Source organism: Cotesia glomerata, linkage group LG1 (genome assembly GCF_020080835.1).
Source record: "Cotesia glomerata isolate CgM1 linkage group LG1, MPM_Cglom_v2.3, whole genome shotgun sequence".
Taxonomy (NCBI): Eukaryota; Metazoa; Arthropoda; class Insecta; order Hymenoptera; family Braconidae; genus Cotesia; species Cotesia glomerata.
The window spans coordinates 37,336,029-37,353,736 of NC_058158.1; the positions used below are offsets into that span (position 1 = coordinate 37,336,029).

At 28.1% G+C, this 17,708-nt stretch overlaps 5 protein-coding genes across 6 annotated transcripts; 3 read left to right on the top strand and 2 right to left on the bottom strand.

The window, feature by feature from the left end:
• Positions 1-98: 98 nt before the first annotated feature.
• On the bottom strand, positions 99-1,791 carry LOC123263413 (protein PFC0760c-like). 2 transcript variants are annotated; one of them, XM_044726179.1, is made up of 3 exons: positions 1,488-1,791; positions 902-1,412; positions 99-844 (listed from the first exon to the last, which is right to left on the bottom strand). In XM_044726179.1, exons 1-3 carry the CDS (start codon positions 1,584-1,586, stop codon positions 549-551), a joined length of 906 nt encoding a protein of 301 aa, XP_044582114.1. In that variant the 5' UTR covers positions 1,587-1,791; the 3' UTR covers positions 99-548. The 2 variants fall into 2 exon arrangements, with proteins under 2 accessions (XP_044582114.1, XP_044582108.1); XM_044726173.1 differs by having other exon boundaries at positions 99-1,412.
• Positions 1,792-2,251: 460 nt separating this feature from the next.
• LOC123263373 (putative uncharacterized protein DDB_G0282133) lies at positions 2,252-8,679 on the bottom strand. Its single transcript, XM_044726082.1, has 5 exons — positions 8,417-8,679; positions 8,248-8,329; positions 7,162-8,113; positions 2,710-7,078; positions 2,252-2,638 (listed from the first exon to the last, which is right to left on the bottom strand). The coding sequence occupies exons 2-5, from the start codon at positions 8,303-8,305 to the stop codon at positions 2,375-2,377; spliced, it is 5,643 nt and encodes a 1,880-aa protein (XP_044582017.1). The 5' UTR covers positions 8,306-8,329; positions 8,417-8,679; the 3' UTR covers positions 2,252-2,374.
• Positions 8,680-8,828: 149 nt separating this feature from the next.
• On the top strand, positions 8,829-10,046 carry LOC123263441 (E3 ubiquitin-protein ligase complex SLX5-SLX8 subunit SLX8-like). Its single transcript, XM_044726214.1, has 2 exons — positions 8,829-9,414; positions 9,503-10,046. Exons 1-2 carry the CDS (start codon positions 9,152-9,154, stop codon positions 9,915-9,917), a joined length of 678 nt encoding a protein of 225 aa, XP_044582149.1. The 5' UTR covers positions 8,829-9,151; the 3' UTR covers positions 9,918-10,046.
• A 582-nt stretch (positions 10,047-10,628) lies between these two features.
• Positions 10,629-13,943, top strand: LOC123263433 (E3 ubiquitin-protein ligase MARCHF8-like). Its single transcript, XM_044726184.1, has 6 exons — positions 10,629-11,217; positions 11,474-11,836; positions 12,395-12,486; positions 12,551-12,731; positions 12,805-13,070; positions 13,135-13,943. Exons 2-6 carry the CDS (start codon positions 11,705-11,707, stop codon positions 13,394-13,396), a joined length of 933 nt encoding a protein of 310 aa, XP_044582119.1. The 5' UTR covers positions 10,629-11,217; positions 11,474-11,704; the 3' UTR covers positions 13,397-13,943.
• A 473-nt stretch (positions 13,944-14,416) lies between these two features.
• On the top strand, positions 14,417-17,352 carry LOC123271075 (phosphatidate cytidylyltransferase, photoreceptor-specific). The gene is made up of 9 exons (XM_044737311.1): positions 14,417-14,775; positions 15,023-15,147; positions 15,249-15,345; positions 15,413-15,589; positions 15,854-16,056; positions 16,119-16,275; positions 16,368-16,520; positions 16,600-16,731; positions 16,802-17,352. The coding sequence occupies exons 1-9, from the start codon at positions 14,704-14,706 to the stop codon at positions 17,024-17,026; spliced, it is 1,341 nt and encodes a 446-aa protein (XP_044593246.1). The 5' UTR covers positions 14,417-14,703; the 3' UTR covers positions 17,027-17,352.
• Positions 17,353-17,708: the final 356 nt, after the last annotated feature.

Consider the following 17,708-nt stretch of genomic DNA (forward strand, 5'->3'; position numbering starts at 1 on the left):
GAAATTTGATTATTCAGTAGAAATTGATTTTTAAATAATAATAATAATAATAATAATAATATCTAAACATAAATTTAACTGATTTTTCGCACAATAAATCCTTACCAGAATAAATTTAAATTTGTATTTCAACTTATTGTACTACTGTATTATCACATTTCTATATAAAACAGAAAAATTTTTAAATAAGAGCGTTATTTATTGAAAAATTTGAGTTCTTGTCTGATTTTTATTAAGAAAAAAAAATAAAATTACAATAAATGCTCGGGAATTGTATACGATAAAAAAGCTAATTTTATCAAATTTAAAAATAAAAAATAAAAAAAAAAAAAGTATACATACATTTATATAAAGTACAAAGCGACAAAATGCTGTGTAAAATAGTCGTTAACTATTTTACTTGTATACATAAAAAAATGCGTAACGTATCGTCAGACTTTTTCATTGGTTTAGTTTTTGGCCCCGATAGAACATAAATACATAAAATATATATTATAAATAAATTACAGACTATAAAAAAATTATAATTACTGAATTAAGTAAAATATTTAAGTTTCTACTAAAGATTCGGAGCAGCAAAATTTCGAAATTTCATCGGTAATATTACCAATTTCTTGTATTGAGGGTTCTGTTTCACTTTCAATTAATATTTGCTGAAGCCACTGTTGAATTTGTTTTGGATGTTCATCAGTAATTTGTTTATTTTCAATACTATTATTATTATCGATAACAATTGTTTGCTGCGGAAGATTATTATGAGAAGCTATTTCTAACTCTGAATAAACATTTAAAGTTGAATTTATTGTTTTATTATTATCACCCGATATGTTAATTAAGTTATCATCAGAATAATTATTTACATCCACAGTATCAATATCACGATCATCATCATTATCATCATTATTATAATTGTTTTTTGAACACAACGGTGAGCAATCGTTATCAGTTTTATAATCAAGCGATAATTGAGAGCTTAAATTAATTTTAGATTTTAAAATACTATCAGAACTGTTATCAGTTTTTGAAACATTTGAAAAAGTAACATCTGATAATTTAATTATAATATTATCATAGTTTTCATTAACTTGTATTGATTTATCAAAAGTAATATGATCTTTTTTGTCATCTTCGTATTCATGAATACTGTACGGTTCGATATTTTTAACAATTAAATTGTCTTTACTATCAGGAAATTCAATTTTACCAAGTTTAATAATCGACAAACTAATATCTTTGCAATCATTTACCAAATCAACTCCAATAGCAGGTATTGAGTTAACTAGTTTCCAATCGGACTGAATTATAGATAGTTGCTGATTATGAATAGCCTCTATTTGTCGAAGCAACTGTTTCTCTCTTGCCATTATTGAATTTTTTAAATCTTCAAAGCAATTACTAACTTCTTTACGCACCTATAGTTTAAATTTATCATTAATAAACATTTATATTACTATTATTATCACTAATAATGATATTTAAATATTTACCTTTGTTACATTATCTTCCAGTGATTTTATTTTTTCCGTTATTATTTTAATTTTCGTTGCATCACTGTTATCTGTTGCTTCTTGATTTTTTCCCGTCATTATATATATATGTATATTAGATTTACTAAAACACAATATTTATAATATTTAAATGACTTTGTTGGATTTACTTAAAAAAAAAAAAGTATAGCAGAGATTTTTGTGAGCAAACAGTGAGAATCAGCTGCTTACACTAAATATATAAATATATACAGTGATATACAGGATCCGAGTTAACTAACCACATCATTTTGCACAGTGCACACATTATCACACACTCTCACTGCGCAGTCTACAAAAAAAAATTACATCTGTACTTATTTGTATGAAAGTAGAAACCAGGTATATGAATTAATATTTAAAACTCATTTTTTTTATTATTATTGCTTTATTATACATTGCCTATTATCAACAATGGAAATATAATTATATATATATATATCATTTATAAAATTTTAATACCTAAAGATAGTTATTGAAAGATATGTATGAAAATTTATTGTGTATATAGGCACTTTTTTTTTTATCAAAAAATTTATCGCATTGTACTTTTTACACTTAAAAAAATAAAAATACCGATAAAATTATTCCTATAAATATTTACATTATTTTAAATATCAGGAATTTAACAATTTTGAAAAGTAATAATAATTGTCATATTTTAGCTACCTAAAAAATTCATATAAGCAATTAATATATTAATAAAATTAAAAAAAAAAATTAAATCTAGTATATTTTTGAACAAATTTTAGTTGTAAAATGAATATTATTGCTTTAAAATAATACTTTGACTATAGCATATAGGATTATTGCTATTATTTTAATTATTTATTTGTTAATTTATGCAATTAAAATGATTCTTTCGGGTGTTGATTACTACCCCGACGACTTTTATTGTTACGAGTTCGAAGTAATGATGCATCTGACAAAGTGTAAGTCCCTGGTTCGAATACTGGAGGATATTCCAAGCCAGGATAATCATCAGGCGGTGGTGGTGAAGTTGGCGGTGGGATATACGGCAAAGTTGGCGGTGGAATCGATGATGAATTACTAATGCTGGTATTACTGCTGTTGGATGGACGTTTTTGACACAATGGATGATTCGAAGGACACTAAAAATAAAATAAAATAATTTTTTATTTAATATTCATACAATTTTTAAGCAATAATTAATAATAATTACCTCTTCTGTATTGTAGTTATTGTTTGGTGGTGTATCGGGTCTCCAATCGTTCATCATAATTGAACTAGCAGAGCTGATACTCTGATTATAGTAAAGATGAGACTGATTGTAAGTTAAAGACTGATTGGGTCCACTAGAATTACCAGAATTTGACCCGTGTGATTTACCACTAACTTGCCGTTGGTTTGTATTTTTTTCACGAAATAATACCCGATGAAGTTTTGGTGATCCTAACAAAGTTTTCTGTGGTTCCTTTGAAATATCAAGCGTTGCAGGTTTTTGTGAATTTTTATTCCCAAAAAAACTTTTCAATCTGCTGCTGCTGCTGGATTTTTGTATGTGCTCTTTATCAAGATGCATTTCAAATGCAGCTTTCATACCATCTTGCTCGAATGGGCTCGTGGGAATAGGAGGTGGTTGGTATTGAGCAACATTTTTTAATCGAGATATTTCATTAGCAGCGGTGGATATTCTTTTGTTGTCTGAACGTTTGAATGAATCTGTTAACCAGTATTTGTCAGAGCGAGGAGAAGAAGAAGAAGAATAGTTATCATGTCGTCTATCATTTAAATTAAAACTGGCTTTTCTACTGACTAAAGTTTCTTTTCTCGCTCGTTCAAATGTTTCTGATGATGGAGTACAGCAGCTCAAATCACCACTTGATCCTGAATAACAATTGTTGTCTCTTAAAAATATTCGTGATGCTGACTGGGAAATAGTTGATGATGATGGTGAATCATTGTTACTTCTATTGAGAGAGTTGAATTTTTTAATAACACTATTTTCTGGTGTACCTGAGTTATTTACATTTTGGGATCTGGTTCTGTTTAATAAACTACTACTACTACTTGAATCTCGTGAATAAACTGATTCAAATGATTTATTGCTAGTGTTATTATTATAACTGCAAGATAAAAAATCATTTGATTTATTTGGATAATAAACTATTCCTTCTTGATGTTGTAATTTTTTAGCACTTCTGGAGCTATTACCAGCACCAGTAAATTCATTTAATTTTCGTGGCAATGGTGAAGGTCGTGAAGAATATTCATCACTCGAAGTATTAAAATCATGGGAAAATCTTGGTCCATAATTACTATCTATTTGGTGTTCAGGTATTGAATTTTCATCTGAATTATCAGGATAATTGTTGTAAAACTGTCTATTGACACTAATTGGTGACTCGTGTCCATTTCTAGGATGTCCATAGATCATTCCATTGGTAGCGAATCCATTACCACTGAAACTGTAATTTTGTCCGCTACTACTACTACTACTAATATTATTATTATTATTATTATGATTAAGATAATCATGGGTTGAAGAAATAGATCGTGGAGATGCTGATCTATTATTATTGCTATTGGATGGACGAGAATGATTTTCATTTTGATGCGAGAGCATAAATTCTTCAAGAGTAATAACACTTCTATCATCTGGCCTGATTCTATTTGAAGTAGAATACAATCTCTCTGATGTTTGACGATAATCACCCATATCTTGACTACTATTGCTACCATGAGGAATATTTTGTGAGTTTATAGGATTTTGTGAGCAAGATAAACCATAAAATGTGCTACTACCAGCAACAGTAACGGGAAAATCCAAAGAATTTTGGACTGGTTGTTGTGGTAATTGTTGTTGATGCTGTTGTTGTTGGGGTTTTTTATTTGGCGTTGATGATGAGGATGGTAGTACTCTTCTGTAACTTCTAAATTGAGCTGTTGGTACTGGTAAATTAGGAGTTTTTGATCCTAAAAATCTCAAATATTTTCTGTCTAAGCTAGCACCACCGGTTTCTTGATTTTTATTAGAACCATTAGAATCTTTTCGACCAATTTTTTTCAATGATCCAAAATGTATCTTACTACTGTCCGATGATAATGAATCTTTTTGTTTAGTTTTACTGTTAGTCTCAGTATCACTCTCATCTGTTTCACTAAATAAACCACTGGTACGATTGTGAGCATCAGCGCCTAAAGTCGCTCTGTTTATCGAGTCCAACCAAAGCGATAGATAATCATCAGAGTCGGCTGCAAAATAAAATACCGTACCAGTGTGATAAACTTTAAATGCATACTTTCTTGATTTAACTTCAGATGCTTGTGATGCTGTAAAACCTGGTAATGCTATTAAACAATCAGATTTATTACTGTCTTTATTTTTAAATCGATACAAAGATGATCCTTTCAATATAAACCAAGAACGAGCCCAAGCACCACCAGCACCTCTGCTTCTATAAGTAAGCCATCCTTCTAAATCTCCGACTCCGATATCTCTGACAGATACATTTCTTCTTTTTGCTAGCAATAAATTACGTTTTCTAGTACTTTTAGGGCTTGATGAACAAAGCTTCGATCCACCGTGTAATCCCATACTTCTTGCTACCATCATTGCTCTATTAACAACACCTTTTTCATAGTCTTTTTTATCTTTTTCAAGAGTACGAGACTTTGAATTTATTATTTGAGTTTGTTGTGAAAATCTTGCACCATCTGGTGAATCAATAACTGTTACTGCTGATTCTGATTCTTGTCCATTATTTAAATCTGATAAACTTGAATTATTAAAAAATTTATCCGAAAATAATTGATATTTATCAGTGTTATATTTCAAATTAATACTTCTATCTGTTTCAGATGTAATACTTTGTTGTTCTGTATCTATAAAATCTGTTGATTTTTCAACAAAATTACGGTATCCATCATAAAAATCTCTGTGTTGATTATAAGGTATATAATTATCACGTCTAGTATCAGATCTTTCAGGCCTTTCTGGTTTTTCATATTTTTCATTTCTTTCAGCAATATTTGGAGTAACATTTATCAGCAACAATGGTGGAACTTTAGTAAAATACTTACGAGGTGGTGGTTCAGGTGGAGTTTGTCGTACTTTAACAGCTGAATTTAAATTTTCATTATCAATAAACTTTTCAGGAGATATTTTGGGCGATGAACAAGATTTAAAAGACACTTGAGTACTTGCTGACTCGTCTGTATAATTATTTGACGATAGTTGAGCTTCAATATTAACAATGTCAGATTTAACAGAATAAACAGAGTCATTTTCCGATATGGATTTTAAAATTTGAGCCTCACTACAACTGCTATTACTGCTATTGCTGTAAATACCTTCTTCTAAATAACTGCTAGCTGATTCAGATTTATCTTGACTACTTTCACGACTTATACTACTATTATCTGATAATTTAATAGTCGATTCACTGGATGATAATCCATAATTACTAGCTTCTGTAGGCACATATTCATTATTATTTTCATAATCTGTTGTATTGTCATCTAAATTATTAGTTGTAGTTATTATTGCCCGAGATTCATTATTCATATTATCATCATTTATTGTTTTATTATCAATCGTGTTCACTTTTTTATTATTTTTAATATTTTCTAAATTTTCTTTTTCCCAAGTGACATCTGAAAAATTTTCTTCCGATAAAATTATTGGATCAGTCTTATTTAACGTAGAACAATTAACATTAGTTGAATCAATTTTTAATTCCTTATCCCAATTATCACTGTTAGATGTGTTAGGTGTTGTTGTTGTTGTTGTTGCATTTGATGATGATGTTGGTGGTGAAGATGATTTTGTCAAATCATAGGTAAGAGTACTGTCACTCTTATCACGATTTTTGTTATTATGATTATCCAAGTCATTATTATTAATCTGCAATACTTTTAAATCATTAATAATATTAATATTATTATTATCAACACTAGAATTACTACTATCACTACTGGTACAACTAGTACTAATTTCTTTGGATGTTTTCCAAGGCACAGTATTATCACTATTATTTTTATCGCTATCAATAGTATTATTTTTAAAAATTTCAATAGTTTCAGAGTTGTTAATGTCATGATTATTCAGTGTATCATTATTATTATTTATTTTAGTCAATGAACCACTTTCAGTTGACGATAATTTTTTGGGTAATTGTATTTTTTTAATATTATTATCATCGTTTGTTTCATCAGATTTTTTTTTACGTTTGGTAGCTTCAATGCCTAAGCATGTTTGTGGCCGTAAACTACCGGAGGTTGGAACACTATCAAGCCCGTGGGCGCAGGAAGCCGCTTTATCACGAAGCTGAAATGTCGTATTGTGCTCTTGTTTCAATTCTCTCCAAAATAATTCAATATCAACAGCATGTTTTGATGTTGGACTGGCTCCTGTTATTGTTGCTCGACGTTGTACTAAATTTCTGGGTTTTGACGCGTATAAACGCGCCGATAATGCCGGTTCAACTTCGCTGTCAGATTCACTGCTATCTGTAGCCATGGTATCTGACATACTGACCGTATCAATAATATTTTTCGGTTCTGGGCTTGGATCTTTCGGTGTAACGTGTCTGAAAAATAAAAAAAAAAATAAAACATTTATAAATATAAATATCAATTTATTATTTAATATAAGTAAATAAAAATAATATACTTTGGTAATGGCATTGCAAAATCTGGTATGGTAAGTAGCTCTGGTCGTGGTGATGGAAGATTATGTTGCCATCTTGTAGTATAAGATGTTTTTTTATTACTCGGTAATCGATAGGGTTTAATATAAATTTGGCCATAAACTTTAGTGTGTCTTGGACGGCGTTTCAATGTTAATAAAATTTCAGCATGACTCTCATTAAATAATTCAATAACATTTTTCCTTTCCCAACCAACTACTGTTTGATAATTAACTTGAACAATTTCATCACCATCTTCCATTTTACCACACTGATGGGCTGGAGAGCTAAATTTTATTTCAGCAATTTGATGAGAACCATGAAATGATGGTAAAATGTAAAATCCTAATTCATCACCAGGCCTTTTTTTTAATGTTGCTAAATCTAAACTCGCTGGTTGTAAAATCATCGGATCAGTCATATCCTGTATAATATAATCAGCAAGTTTAGCCAATTCACCACATGAATTTCTTATTTCTTCAATTGGTTTCTCAGCAAATCGATCTCTTTGAGCACAAGTAGCTATTTCAATGGACAATTTTAATAACTGATTTTTTTTATCATTATAATCCAATTGTCCGCTAAACGGAGAACGATCAAGCCATCTTACCAGAGGTTTAACTGTTTTCATTACCCCAACAACATCAGACAGTGTTTGCGTTTTAAGTGGTTTAGAATCTGTTTGTCTGCACAGTTCATTGTGTAAACTGTGAGCTTGACAGGAGAGACGTAATGCCAATAATTGTAAATTTTCACGATCCAACTCATAGTGAAAATTTCTCAGGTACTCAACAGCTTCTATTATTATTTCTTGATGCCCCAATTTAATTACTCCTAATTGTTCTAAATCTTCCGGTCTCAAATTTAATAATTGTTGTCCATTAACTTTATTATTTGTAAAACTGTGCACATAAGGAAGTACGGAATTGTCAAGACCTGAAATATATATATTATTTATTTAAATACAGTCGAGTTTGTCACGCCCTCAAGATAAATTAGAAAACAATAGTTATTAATATTAAACCATATAAATTGATATTTTATTATTTTTAATTAAAAAATATACATACCTTTTAACCATTCACAAACTTGTACAGTTTTCCATTCCGCAACATTGACATATGCCATGACCTGTTGTTGTTATCTATTGTTCTACGAAACATCAGATTATTTTACTGTCTGTTACTGAGTTACTACGCTAATAATAATAATAATAATAATAATAACAATAATACATACAACTATATTGGAAAGCACACTAATACAGCATAATATCATTCTTGCCAATTTTTGCACTTTATCCGCTGATTTCCGTCCTTGGAATTATTTTTTAGTAACGACGCACCAGTAGTATATATTTGCTGTTAAGCAGACACCAAGACACACTTGGACCAGGATACCAACCAACACAAGTGTCACCCAATGTAAGCATCAACTATCATCTCAGTTCTTCGGTATTGGTCAATGTTATGTTAGCACGTACTGTGCAAAAAGGTACTAACTGTACACAAAACTATAAAAAATGAAAAAAAAAATATTAAGAATAACACTAGAGTGCCACAAATAATAAATACATTACCGACTGTTGATTGATATATATATTTTTTTTTTAATATTGTTATTCTTGCTCTTTATACTCTTATTACTGAAACGGTTTCATTAAAACCTGAATCATTTATTTAATTACAAATACAATCAGCCTGTTGTTGTAATTGTTATTAATTGTTTAGTAGTCATACACCTATAACATTAGATAGATAAAAATTTATCGGAATATAGGACAGTCATTTTGTTCGTTAAAATAATAAAAATATATTGAAATTTAAATTTATCGGAGAACAGTTAAAAGCTATTTTGTCAGTTTATATTTAGGTTAAAAATATAAATTGTAAACATTTATTATCGATAAAGTTCTATAGATAATTAGTATAATAATTTTAAAGATTAACAAAGTATAACATCAGTTGACAAAGAATGTCTGAATCAACAAAAACATCGTCAACAACGACAACAAAGACAGTATTAACAGCTGGTCGTCGTCGTAAACGAGCTCAACAAACTACCACTAATTCCCGATCACCATCTCCAGATACCTACATAGATCTGACAGTAGATTCACCAGTATTACCAAGACAACGTAAACAATCTTCAACCAACAAATCTCAACCTACCAGAAATAACATTGAAATTCTAGACAATACAATAATAATTGATGATACAGATACATCACCAGCAAGGTTTGTACAAAAATTTATTTATTATTATTTTTTTTTATTTATAAAAAAATAAATAACCATTTTTTTTTTTTTTTTTAATTATTTTTAGCCGTCCACCTAGACCAGTTAGACAGAAAAGAACAAACCGAAGTGCTAGTAGTTCTGGATCATCAGTTGGTGGTTCTTCTGCGACTGTTACTACTTCTGGTACTGAAAATGTTACCGCAACTGGTTCTTCAACTGACATTGCCTCTACTGCACCTGATGTCATTGAACTCAAAGACCACGATGCTGTAAAAAATGGAGTTGAAAAAAGTAAGACAAAATCTGAGGAACCAGCTTCTGCTGTATTGTGCCCAATATGTTTTGAGGAATTATTGAATACATCCTTAAAGGCTATGTCAACTAAATGCGGTCATATATTCTGTGAAAATTGTATTTTAAGTTTTCTTACTTCGGGAAAAAAATGTCCAGTATGTATGGCTCCGGTTACTCGAAAAGGCTGTATACGTCTTCATCTTTAATATTCATTTTTTTAATAATTATTAATTGTTTTTTAAACAGTATTTTCCATTAGATTTAATAATATTTTCTTATTTTTTATATTTCAATAGTTAATCCCATAATATTAATTCGTATTTTGAAATAACTTTAGAATAGTAAATACAACAACTAAATGAGCTTTAAATTTTAAAAAATAAAAATTGTTCTAAATAAATTAATTGATAATAAAATAATAAATTAATTATTGATAAGTTTGTACAAACAATCAATAAATATTTGATTAATAATAAAAATAAAAGATATTGAAAATGATTATTTTGTTTTATCATTTTGATATAATCTTTTTGATTGTCGTTTAAACATCCAGATGGCTGTTTAGTTGTAAGATCTGTTAGATCTGTGTGTTATTATGTGTGTATAAGACTGCAATACTGTGCGCAAAACGGAAAATAAAACTCAGCTAACAGCCAACAGCCATCTACTTATTTAAAATGAAACAGTGAAAGCCATTGAACGATTCAACAGACTGAGCAGACTGAACAGACGGTGCAGCAGTAAAGAAACTTTCTTTATTAGTAATAAAAAAAAAAAAAAAAAAAACCAGTTTTATCTACCAGAAAATCCATATAAATATTTAAAGATAATCGTAATAATAATTATATTATTTAAAAGCTCTTAAATTTTTTATATTTATACATAAAAACTATTTCATTATTGTATTGTTATTGTTATTGATATTATTGTTGTTGTTGTTGTTGATGTTATTGTTTTGTGATAAATAACTAGTGATATAATTAACGATGATAAAATAAATATTTAAGATATTGATAGACCCAAACCAGTATTGGAAGATTGGATATTTAAATTATTGAGTACTGAAAAAAAGTATTAGCAGTACGAAGCAGCGCACTGGCAAAACTTGTATATACTTACCAGTTCACCACACAGCAACAATACACAAAGAAACAACTGCCCGTGTCAGTGACATACGACACAAGGGATCAAATGTCAAAATTGTTTCCAAGGGCTGGTCCATTGTTAAATATACGTGTATAATCATTTTATATTTTTATTATTAATCTCCAATTTATTTAGAATAAATTTCAATTGAGGTGTGTGCGTGTAAAGTGTATTTTTAATTTTCTTTTTTTTTTTTTTTTTTTATTTCAATAATTCGCGTATCTTTTTTTTTTCATTATTTTTATTTTGATATCATAAAATATAAATATACATTAATCGTGATGATCAGTGATGACTGTTGCTGCATTCACGCCGAAGCGACTGAATATCCAAATTGTCATTTTATTTATTCTTGATAGTGTAAGTTTGTATTTTCTAATTAATTAACGTACAATATATATATAAATATTTTTTTTTAATTATATACATTTAAGGTTATTTCAATAACATTATATGTATATTTTTATGCAGGAAAAATCAAAAGTAAAAAGAAAATTTATATTTACAATTTGAATTAGACTTTTAATATAAAAGTATAAACAAAAAAAAATGAATATTTTGATTTTGTTTAATATTGAAATGTGAAATCAATCAGCTGTTTATTTTATAATTTCAGATAATTTAATAACTATTGGGGTGTGTTACTCTGAACAGTTTTTTCAAGTGTTGTTTGTAATCATCTATCTACGAAATTTGCATAGTTATTATTTAACATTAATTTGTTATGACTAAATATGACAATAATCAAGAGGTGTGAAAAGAAAATTTTTAAAATGATAATATATTACTATAATAGTAATAACAATAATAATAATTAAAAAATAATGGATCAACAGTGATTGTTTTGATGAATTTAAATGACTCAAAAGTAATGCCTGTTCACCAGATCAATGTTAATCCCCCTGATTGGCAATCACCCCAATCTCTTGATCCTTCTAATAATACCAGTCCATCAGGAGGTGGTGAATGGTCACCAAAAGTAAGTTTATTATAATAAATATACATTTATCTCGAACCGAAAACTCAAGATCATCATCATGCATATTATATACCTACAACACTCTACAGTTTAAATATTTAATATGACTCCCAAAATAAAATGTTGAGTGATCTACATTGGCTCAAGCCAACTCATACTAATAATAACTTAAATTTACAACTAATATTTATTTAAATAGTACTGAAATAACTTTTATTTATTTATTTAATTTTTTTTTTTTTTTATAATAATATTAATATAAAAAAATAATAATAATAATAGCAACTATTTAAGAAAGAATAAAGGTCAACAGATATGTCATTATTAATAAAATACTATATTTATCATTCTTTGAAAATTGTAGATATATGACTGATTAAATGATTTTAAAATTTTTTCATCATACACAACATTTGTCGTGGTCATGATTAATTTATTAGGAATTAAAAAAAAAAGTATCATGAAGACAATAGCTGATGATTAATTTCATTGTTCTTATTAACAATAAAAATAAAATTGATTAAATACAGTGTATAAATTATAATATTTTTTGCTTAGGAACCAACGTACGCGACAGTTGTCACTGTAATACCAAATCATTGTCATTCCTCTGTAAGCACACTGTCCTCAAGTAACCATGACATTTGTCGGTAGGTAAATTAATTATTATTATTAGTATTGTATAGATATAAATTAAATAAACTATAATTTAAGGATATGCCACTGCGAAGGTGATATTGGAGCTCCTCTTTTAGCGCCGTGTTATTGCAGTGGTAGTTTACGTTATGTACATCAGGCGTGTCTTCAGCAGTGGATTAAAGCATCAGACACACGTGCATGTGAATTATGTAAATTTTCATTCATTATGCACGCAAAAACAAAACCATTTTCAGAGGTAAATTTACTTATTCTCTAGCTAGTAATAATAATAACAATATTAATTAATGTATATATTATAAAAATTCAAGTGGGAAAAATTGGAAATGTCAGCACCAGAAATACGAAAATTATGGTGTGCTGTTGCATTTCACGCAGTAGCTGCTCTGTGTGTAGCTTGGTCTCTTTATGTTTTGGTTGAACGAAGCGTTGAAGAAGCGCGTAAAGGATTCGTTGATTGGCCATTTTGGACAAAATTAATAGTCGTTGTAATTGGTTCTACTGGCGGTCTTGTATTTATGTACATTCAGTGTAAAGCTTACATTGAATTATGCAGAAGATGGCGAGCGTTCAACAGGTACTGTTATTATTAATTAATAATTAAATATAAATGAGTAAAATTATAATTATTATTATTTCAGAGTGATATTTATTCAAAATGCTCCAGAAAAAGTGGTGCTTCCTCCTTCACCAACAGATTCACTTAGAGAAGTGACGTTACCTTTAAAAGATCCCACTGCCTCATTGCCAGAGTTGAATCGTAGTCTATTACCGAGAACTTTAGACCCCTCTTGCGCCTCAGAAACAATTAAACCAGAGGTTGCTTCGGCTGCCCAGAGACACGATGCTCAACTCAAATTATACGTATTCGACAAATTGTCATCGTCCGAGGATAATCTGTAGTCCAGATATAAAAAATATATTTGCTTAAATTGTAATCGTCACGTGTAATCGTCATACAATTATATCTTATACATAATAATTGTACACAGCAATTATGGTGCATCCACATATATTATGTATAAAAATAATCATCTGGACTATGATATAACAACAAAAAATAATTTTAATTATTATACCAATAATAATAATAATAATAACAAAAACAACAACAAGATGAAAGAAAAGTCTGTTGGTGCATAAAATAAACCTATTTGCTTCCAAAGATACAAAAATTTTGTATTAGCATTCTCCAATCTTTGGAGCATACTTTAACTTGATACTTAGTATACTAAGTTTATAATTATAATTATTGTTGTTGTTATTATTATTATTATTATTATTATTATTATTATTATTATTACTACATTGGTAATTAAGGGAGAGAAAGAGATTTAGATATATATCAGTTATATAAAAATATTTAAAAACTGTATTGTCTCTCCATTAAACGATTGTGTACATAATTATTATATCTGTGATGTTATTCAATAAAATTTACCATATTAAATGAATATGATTCTCGTCACACTCCAATATTATATACTTAAAATAATAATATTAATTAATAGATATATTTTATCACGTGATAGTTTGTAGATAAAAATACAATAACATTAATGACATTTATGCTGCAGGCCATATTATTGCAACATTTTACTAATAATTAACTATTGTCTATTAATTTGTAATGTACATTATTTAATATTAATTATAAATACTAATAATATCATACGATATTAATAAATTTTTTTCTAAACAAGTAAAATTATGGTAAGGGTTTAATAATAATAATATACACCTGTAATAAAAGAGGAGAATCAAATATAAGAGTGGGAGTAAAATAATAAAATTGATTTTTCGAAATCCACCGAATCGTGTCGAGGAAAGCCGAAATGAATGATAAAACAGCTGTGTGTTGTATGTATAGTCAGATGGCGCTAATGTATCAGTGTCTTAGTGCTTGTAATATTTCTACTTTTGTCTATGTACTAGCTGCTGTATAGTGTTTGGTAGTGTTTCTGTGTAGCGTGTGTACAGTTGGAGTGTAAATGTTGGTAAATGTACAATAATTCGGTTTTGCGCGAGTCAGTCGCGATTTTCATAAACGTCCATCACGTCTGCCCTGTTGGGTTAATTATTTAAAAATGTAAATATTCATTCTACTTATACGTTCAAGTGATCACAGTGCTAGTATATTATTAAACATTAATTATTAAAATAATTACACGTTAATTATCATTTTTTTTAATAATACTACGTTTGATAAAATGTCTGAGTTACGACAGAGAACGGTTGGAGAATCATCAACGGGCGTTGTACGAGATCCCAGTGAAGATCAGGCAAGAATATTGACGTTTTGTTGTTTACAACTAATTTCGTTTCTCATAACTCTTTACATTATCTTTTTTTTTTTTTTTTTTTTTTTTTTACTTGCATTGTTATTATTATTTATTAATATAAACAAGAAAAAATTAGAACATTTAACTTTAATAAAAATAAAATAAAGACTAACAAGTACATTCCTTTCTTTCTTTCTTTATTTTTTTTTTTTTTTTTTTTATTTTAATTGTTACTTGTAATATCTAGAAAGAAGATATTGAGTCGGAAGATGACGCAAAACTGGAAGTTGATGAATTGGCGAAAACCCTACCACAGGGTACTGATCATACCCCAGGTATCCTCGAATCTGTTGTTTCTGGCTTACCCGAACGGTAATACTTTTTTTTTTTTTTTTCAATTTATTTATTTAATTGTACCAATAAAATTTTCCAATGATAATGATAACATTATTATTATTATTGATTATTTTTAGCTGGAAAAATTGGGTAATCAGGGGTATTTTCACATGGGTAATGATTGCTGGTTTCTGTCTTATTATTTATGGTGGACCATTAGCTCTGATGGTCACAGTAAGTATTGCATTATGTAAAAAATATTAACTCCAAAATATATATGGTAAATTTATTTATTTTTTAGACTTTAGTTGTCCAAGTAAAGTGTTTTGCTGAAATAATAAATATTGGTTACGCTGTATACAGAATTCATGGTTTACCTTGGTTTAGATCATTATCATGGTATTTTTTGATTACATCAAATTACTTTTTTTATGGTGAAAATTTGATGGATTACTTTGCAGTTGTGATAAATAGAACAGTAAGTTTATTTAAATTTAAATAAATAATATAAAAATAATGTCTTAAGTAGCTACTAAGCAGACAATTGAATTTGTGTGATTTACGTATACTTTATATAAATATATGTTTAGTGTATTCAAATCTTGACACAAAATCAATATATATATATATATAAAATTTTGTATTGCACAATATTAAACCTGAGGATATGGCTTCCGATAGTTGATAGTTCAATCATGTTATATTCAATTAAATATTAATGATAATAAATTATATTTTTTAGGATTATTTAAGAGTTTTAGTAACTTATCATCGTTTTATATCATTTTGTTTATACATCGTTGGTTTTGTTTGGTTCGTTTTATCACTTGTCAAAAAATATTACATGAAACAATTTTCATTATTTGCTTGGACACACGTTGCTCTTCTTATCGTTGTCACGCAAAGTTATTTAATTATTCAAAATATATTTGAAGGCTTAATTTGGTAAGTATAATAATTATTACAAGTATAATTATTTATTTATTTATCTTTTTCTTTTATTTTAGGTTTATCGTTCCAGTAAGTATGATTGTAATAAATGATGTGATGGCATATGTATTTGGATTCTTTTTTGGTCGTACTCCCCTAATAAAATTATCACCTAAAAAAACATGGGAGGGTTTCATAGGCGGTGGTATTTCAACAGTAATACTGGGATTAATGGTAATAAATTGGTGGTATTGATTAGTTATAGTTGTAGTTTTCATATATAAATCAATATTTAATTAAAATAAAATAACTATTTATAACTTTAGATGTCATACGTAATGTGCCAATATCGATACTTTGTGTGTCCTATTGAATATAGTGAATCTTTAGGACGAATGACAATGGACTGTGAAGTTTCATCTCTCTTTAGACCACAAGAATACGTACTTCCGCAGAGCTTACAACCTTTTACTAGAATGGTACGCATTTATATTTATTTAAATATAAAATTATTTTATTATTATTATTATTATTATTGACTATTAATTTATATTACAGGTTAATCTCAAGCCTAGTGTAACTCTGTACCCCTTTATGCTACATTCTCTCTCAATGTCAGTATTTAGTTCAGTTATAGGACCATTTGGAGGTTTCTTTGCTAGTGGATTTAAACGTGCATTCAAAATTAAGGTAATTAACTTTATATTATATTGTTAATGTTATGAATAATGTAATAAAAATATATAATTAAATTCTTCAGGACTTTGGTGATGTGATTCCCGGTCATGGTGGTATTATGGATCGTTTTGACTGTCAGTACCTGATGGCAACTTTTGTCAATGTCTATATTTCTTCATTCATTCACACTGCCTCGCCACAAAAACTATTGCAACTTGTTTACAATTTGAAACCAGAACAACAGTTGCAATTATTTACGGCGTTACGAGATTCTCTAGAGCATAGAGGACTTCTTAATGCTTCTTAAGGTTATTTTTTTGTTTCTTTTTTATTTTATATTGATATTATTATTTTTTATTACCACAATTTCAGTAAAAACGATAAAACTTTGAGAAGCATTTATGTGCAATCATTCCAATACTTAATTACTAAGTTTCATCAATTTTTATATTTTTAAAAATATAATATTATCATTATTTTTTTAAAGATATAATAATCCAATCAGGTACAAATGTAGGTCATTGCAATATTAGATGATGATCGATGGTGCGATGAAAAAATATTTTTAAACTAAAACTTTACTTTTATTTACATGTTTTTTTAGCATTAAAATAAAAAAAAAAAAAAAAAAAATAGACTAATGACATTTTCAACATATTTTAATAATTTTTTATTTCTTTTTAATTCAATTAATTGCAGTAGCACTTTATTAAAATAGTGCTGATTGACCAGGCCAAAGATTTATTCCACAGTTTACTGTATTTTGCCATAAAAAAATCAGTTATTACGTAAACTAAACAAATTTACTTAATTAACAGGCCGATCTCAAGTCTTGTTATTATATTTTTATTCGAATACTTTATTATAATTAAGCTAAAAAATTATACAATTACTATAATTATATGAGATGATTTGACAATTTATTAATTGTTTATATAAAAAAAACATTTATTAATCAACTAAATATTGTATAAGTAGCAAATGATAAT

What these genes read in the sequence shown, in the direction of transcription:
- LOC123263433 (XM_044726184.1), top strand. Translation starts at nt 11,705, where the DNA reads ATGAATTTAAATGACTCAAAAGTAATGCCTGTTCACCAGATCAATGTT. An exon ending in AGTAACCATGACATTTGTCG is followed by an intron (nt 12,487 to 12,550) that starts GTAGGTAAATTA and finishes CTATAATTTAAG; the next exon opens with GATATGCCACTGCGAAGGTG. An exon ending in AAACAAAACCATTTTCAGAG is followed by an intron (nt 12,732 to 12,804) that starts GTAAATTTACTT and finishes TAAAAATTCAAG; the next exon opens with TGGGAAAAATTGGAAATGTC.
- LOC123263441 (XM_044726214.1), top strand. Translation starts at nt 9,152, where the DNA reads ATGTCTGAATCAACAAAAACATCGTCAACAACGACAACAAAGACAGTA. An exon ending in ACAGATACATCACCAGCAAG is followed by an intron (nt 9,415 to 9,502) that starts GTTTGTACAAAA and finishes AATTATTTTTAG; the next exon opens with CCGTCCACCTAGACCAGTTA.
- LOC123263373 (XM_044726082.1), bottom strand. Translation starts at nt 8,305, where the DNA reads ATGGCATATGTCAATGTTGCGGAATGGAAAACTGTACAAGTTTGTGAA. An exon ending in AGTTTGTGAATGGTTAAAAG is followed by an intron (nt 8,114 to 8,247) that starts GTATGTATATTT and finishes TATATATTTCAG; the next exon opens with GTCTTGACAATTCCGTACTT. An exon ending in ATAACTACAATACAGAAGAG is followed by an intron (nt 2,639 to 2,709) that starts GTAATTATTATT and finishes TTTTATTTTTAG; the next exon opens with TGTCCTTCGAATCATCCATT.
- LOC123263413 (XM_044726173.1), bottom strand. Translation starts at nt 1,586, where the DNA reads ATGACGGGAAAAAATCAAGAAGCAACAGATAACAGTGATGCAACGAAA. An exon ending in TGGAAGATAATGTAACAAAG is followed by an intron (nt 1,413 to 1,487) that starts GTAAATATTTAA and finishes TTTAAACTATAG; the next exon opens with GTGCGTAAAGAAGTTAGTAA.
- LOC123271075 (XM_044737311.1), top strand. Translation starts at nt 14,704, where the DNA reads ATGTCTGAGTTACGACAGAGAACGGTTGGAGAATCATCAACGGGCGTT. An exon ending in GAGATCCCAGTGAAGATCAG is followed by an intron (nt 14,776 to 15,022) that starts GCAAGAATATTG and finishes TGTAATATCTAG; the next exon opens with AAAGAAGATATTGAGTCGGA. An exon ending in AACGTGCATTCAAAATTAAG is followed by an intron (nt 16,732 to 16,801) that starts GTAATTAACTTT and finishes TAAATTCTTCAG; the next exon opens with GACTTTGGTGATGTGATTCC.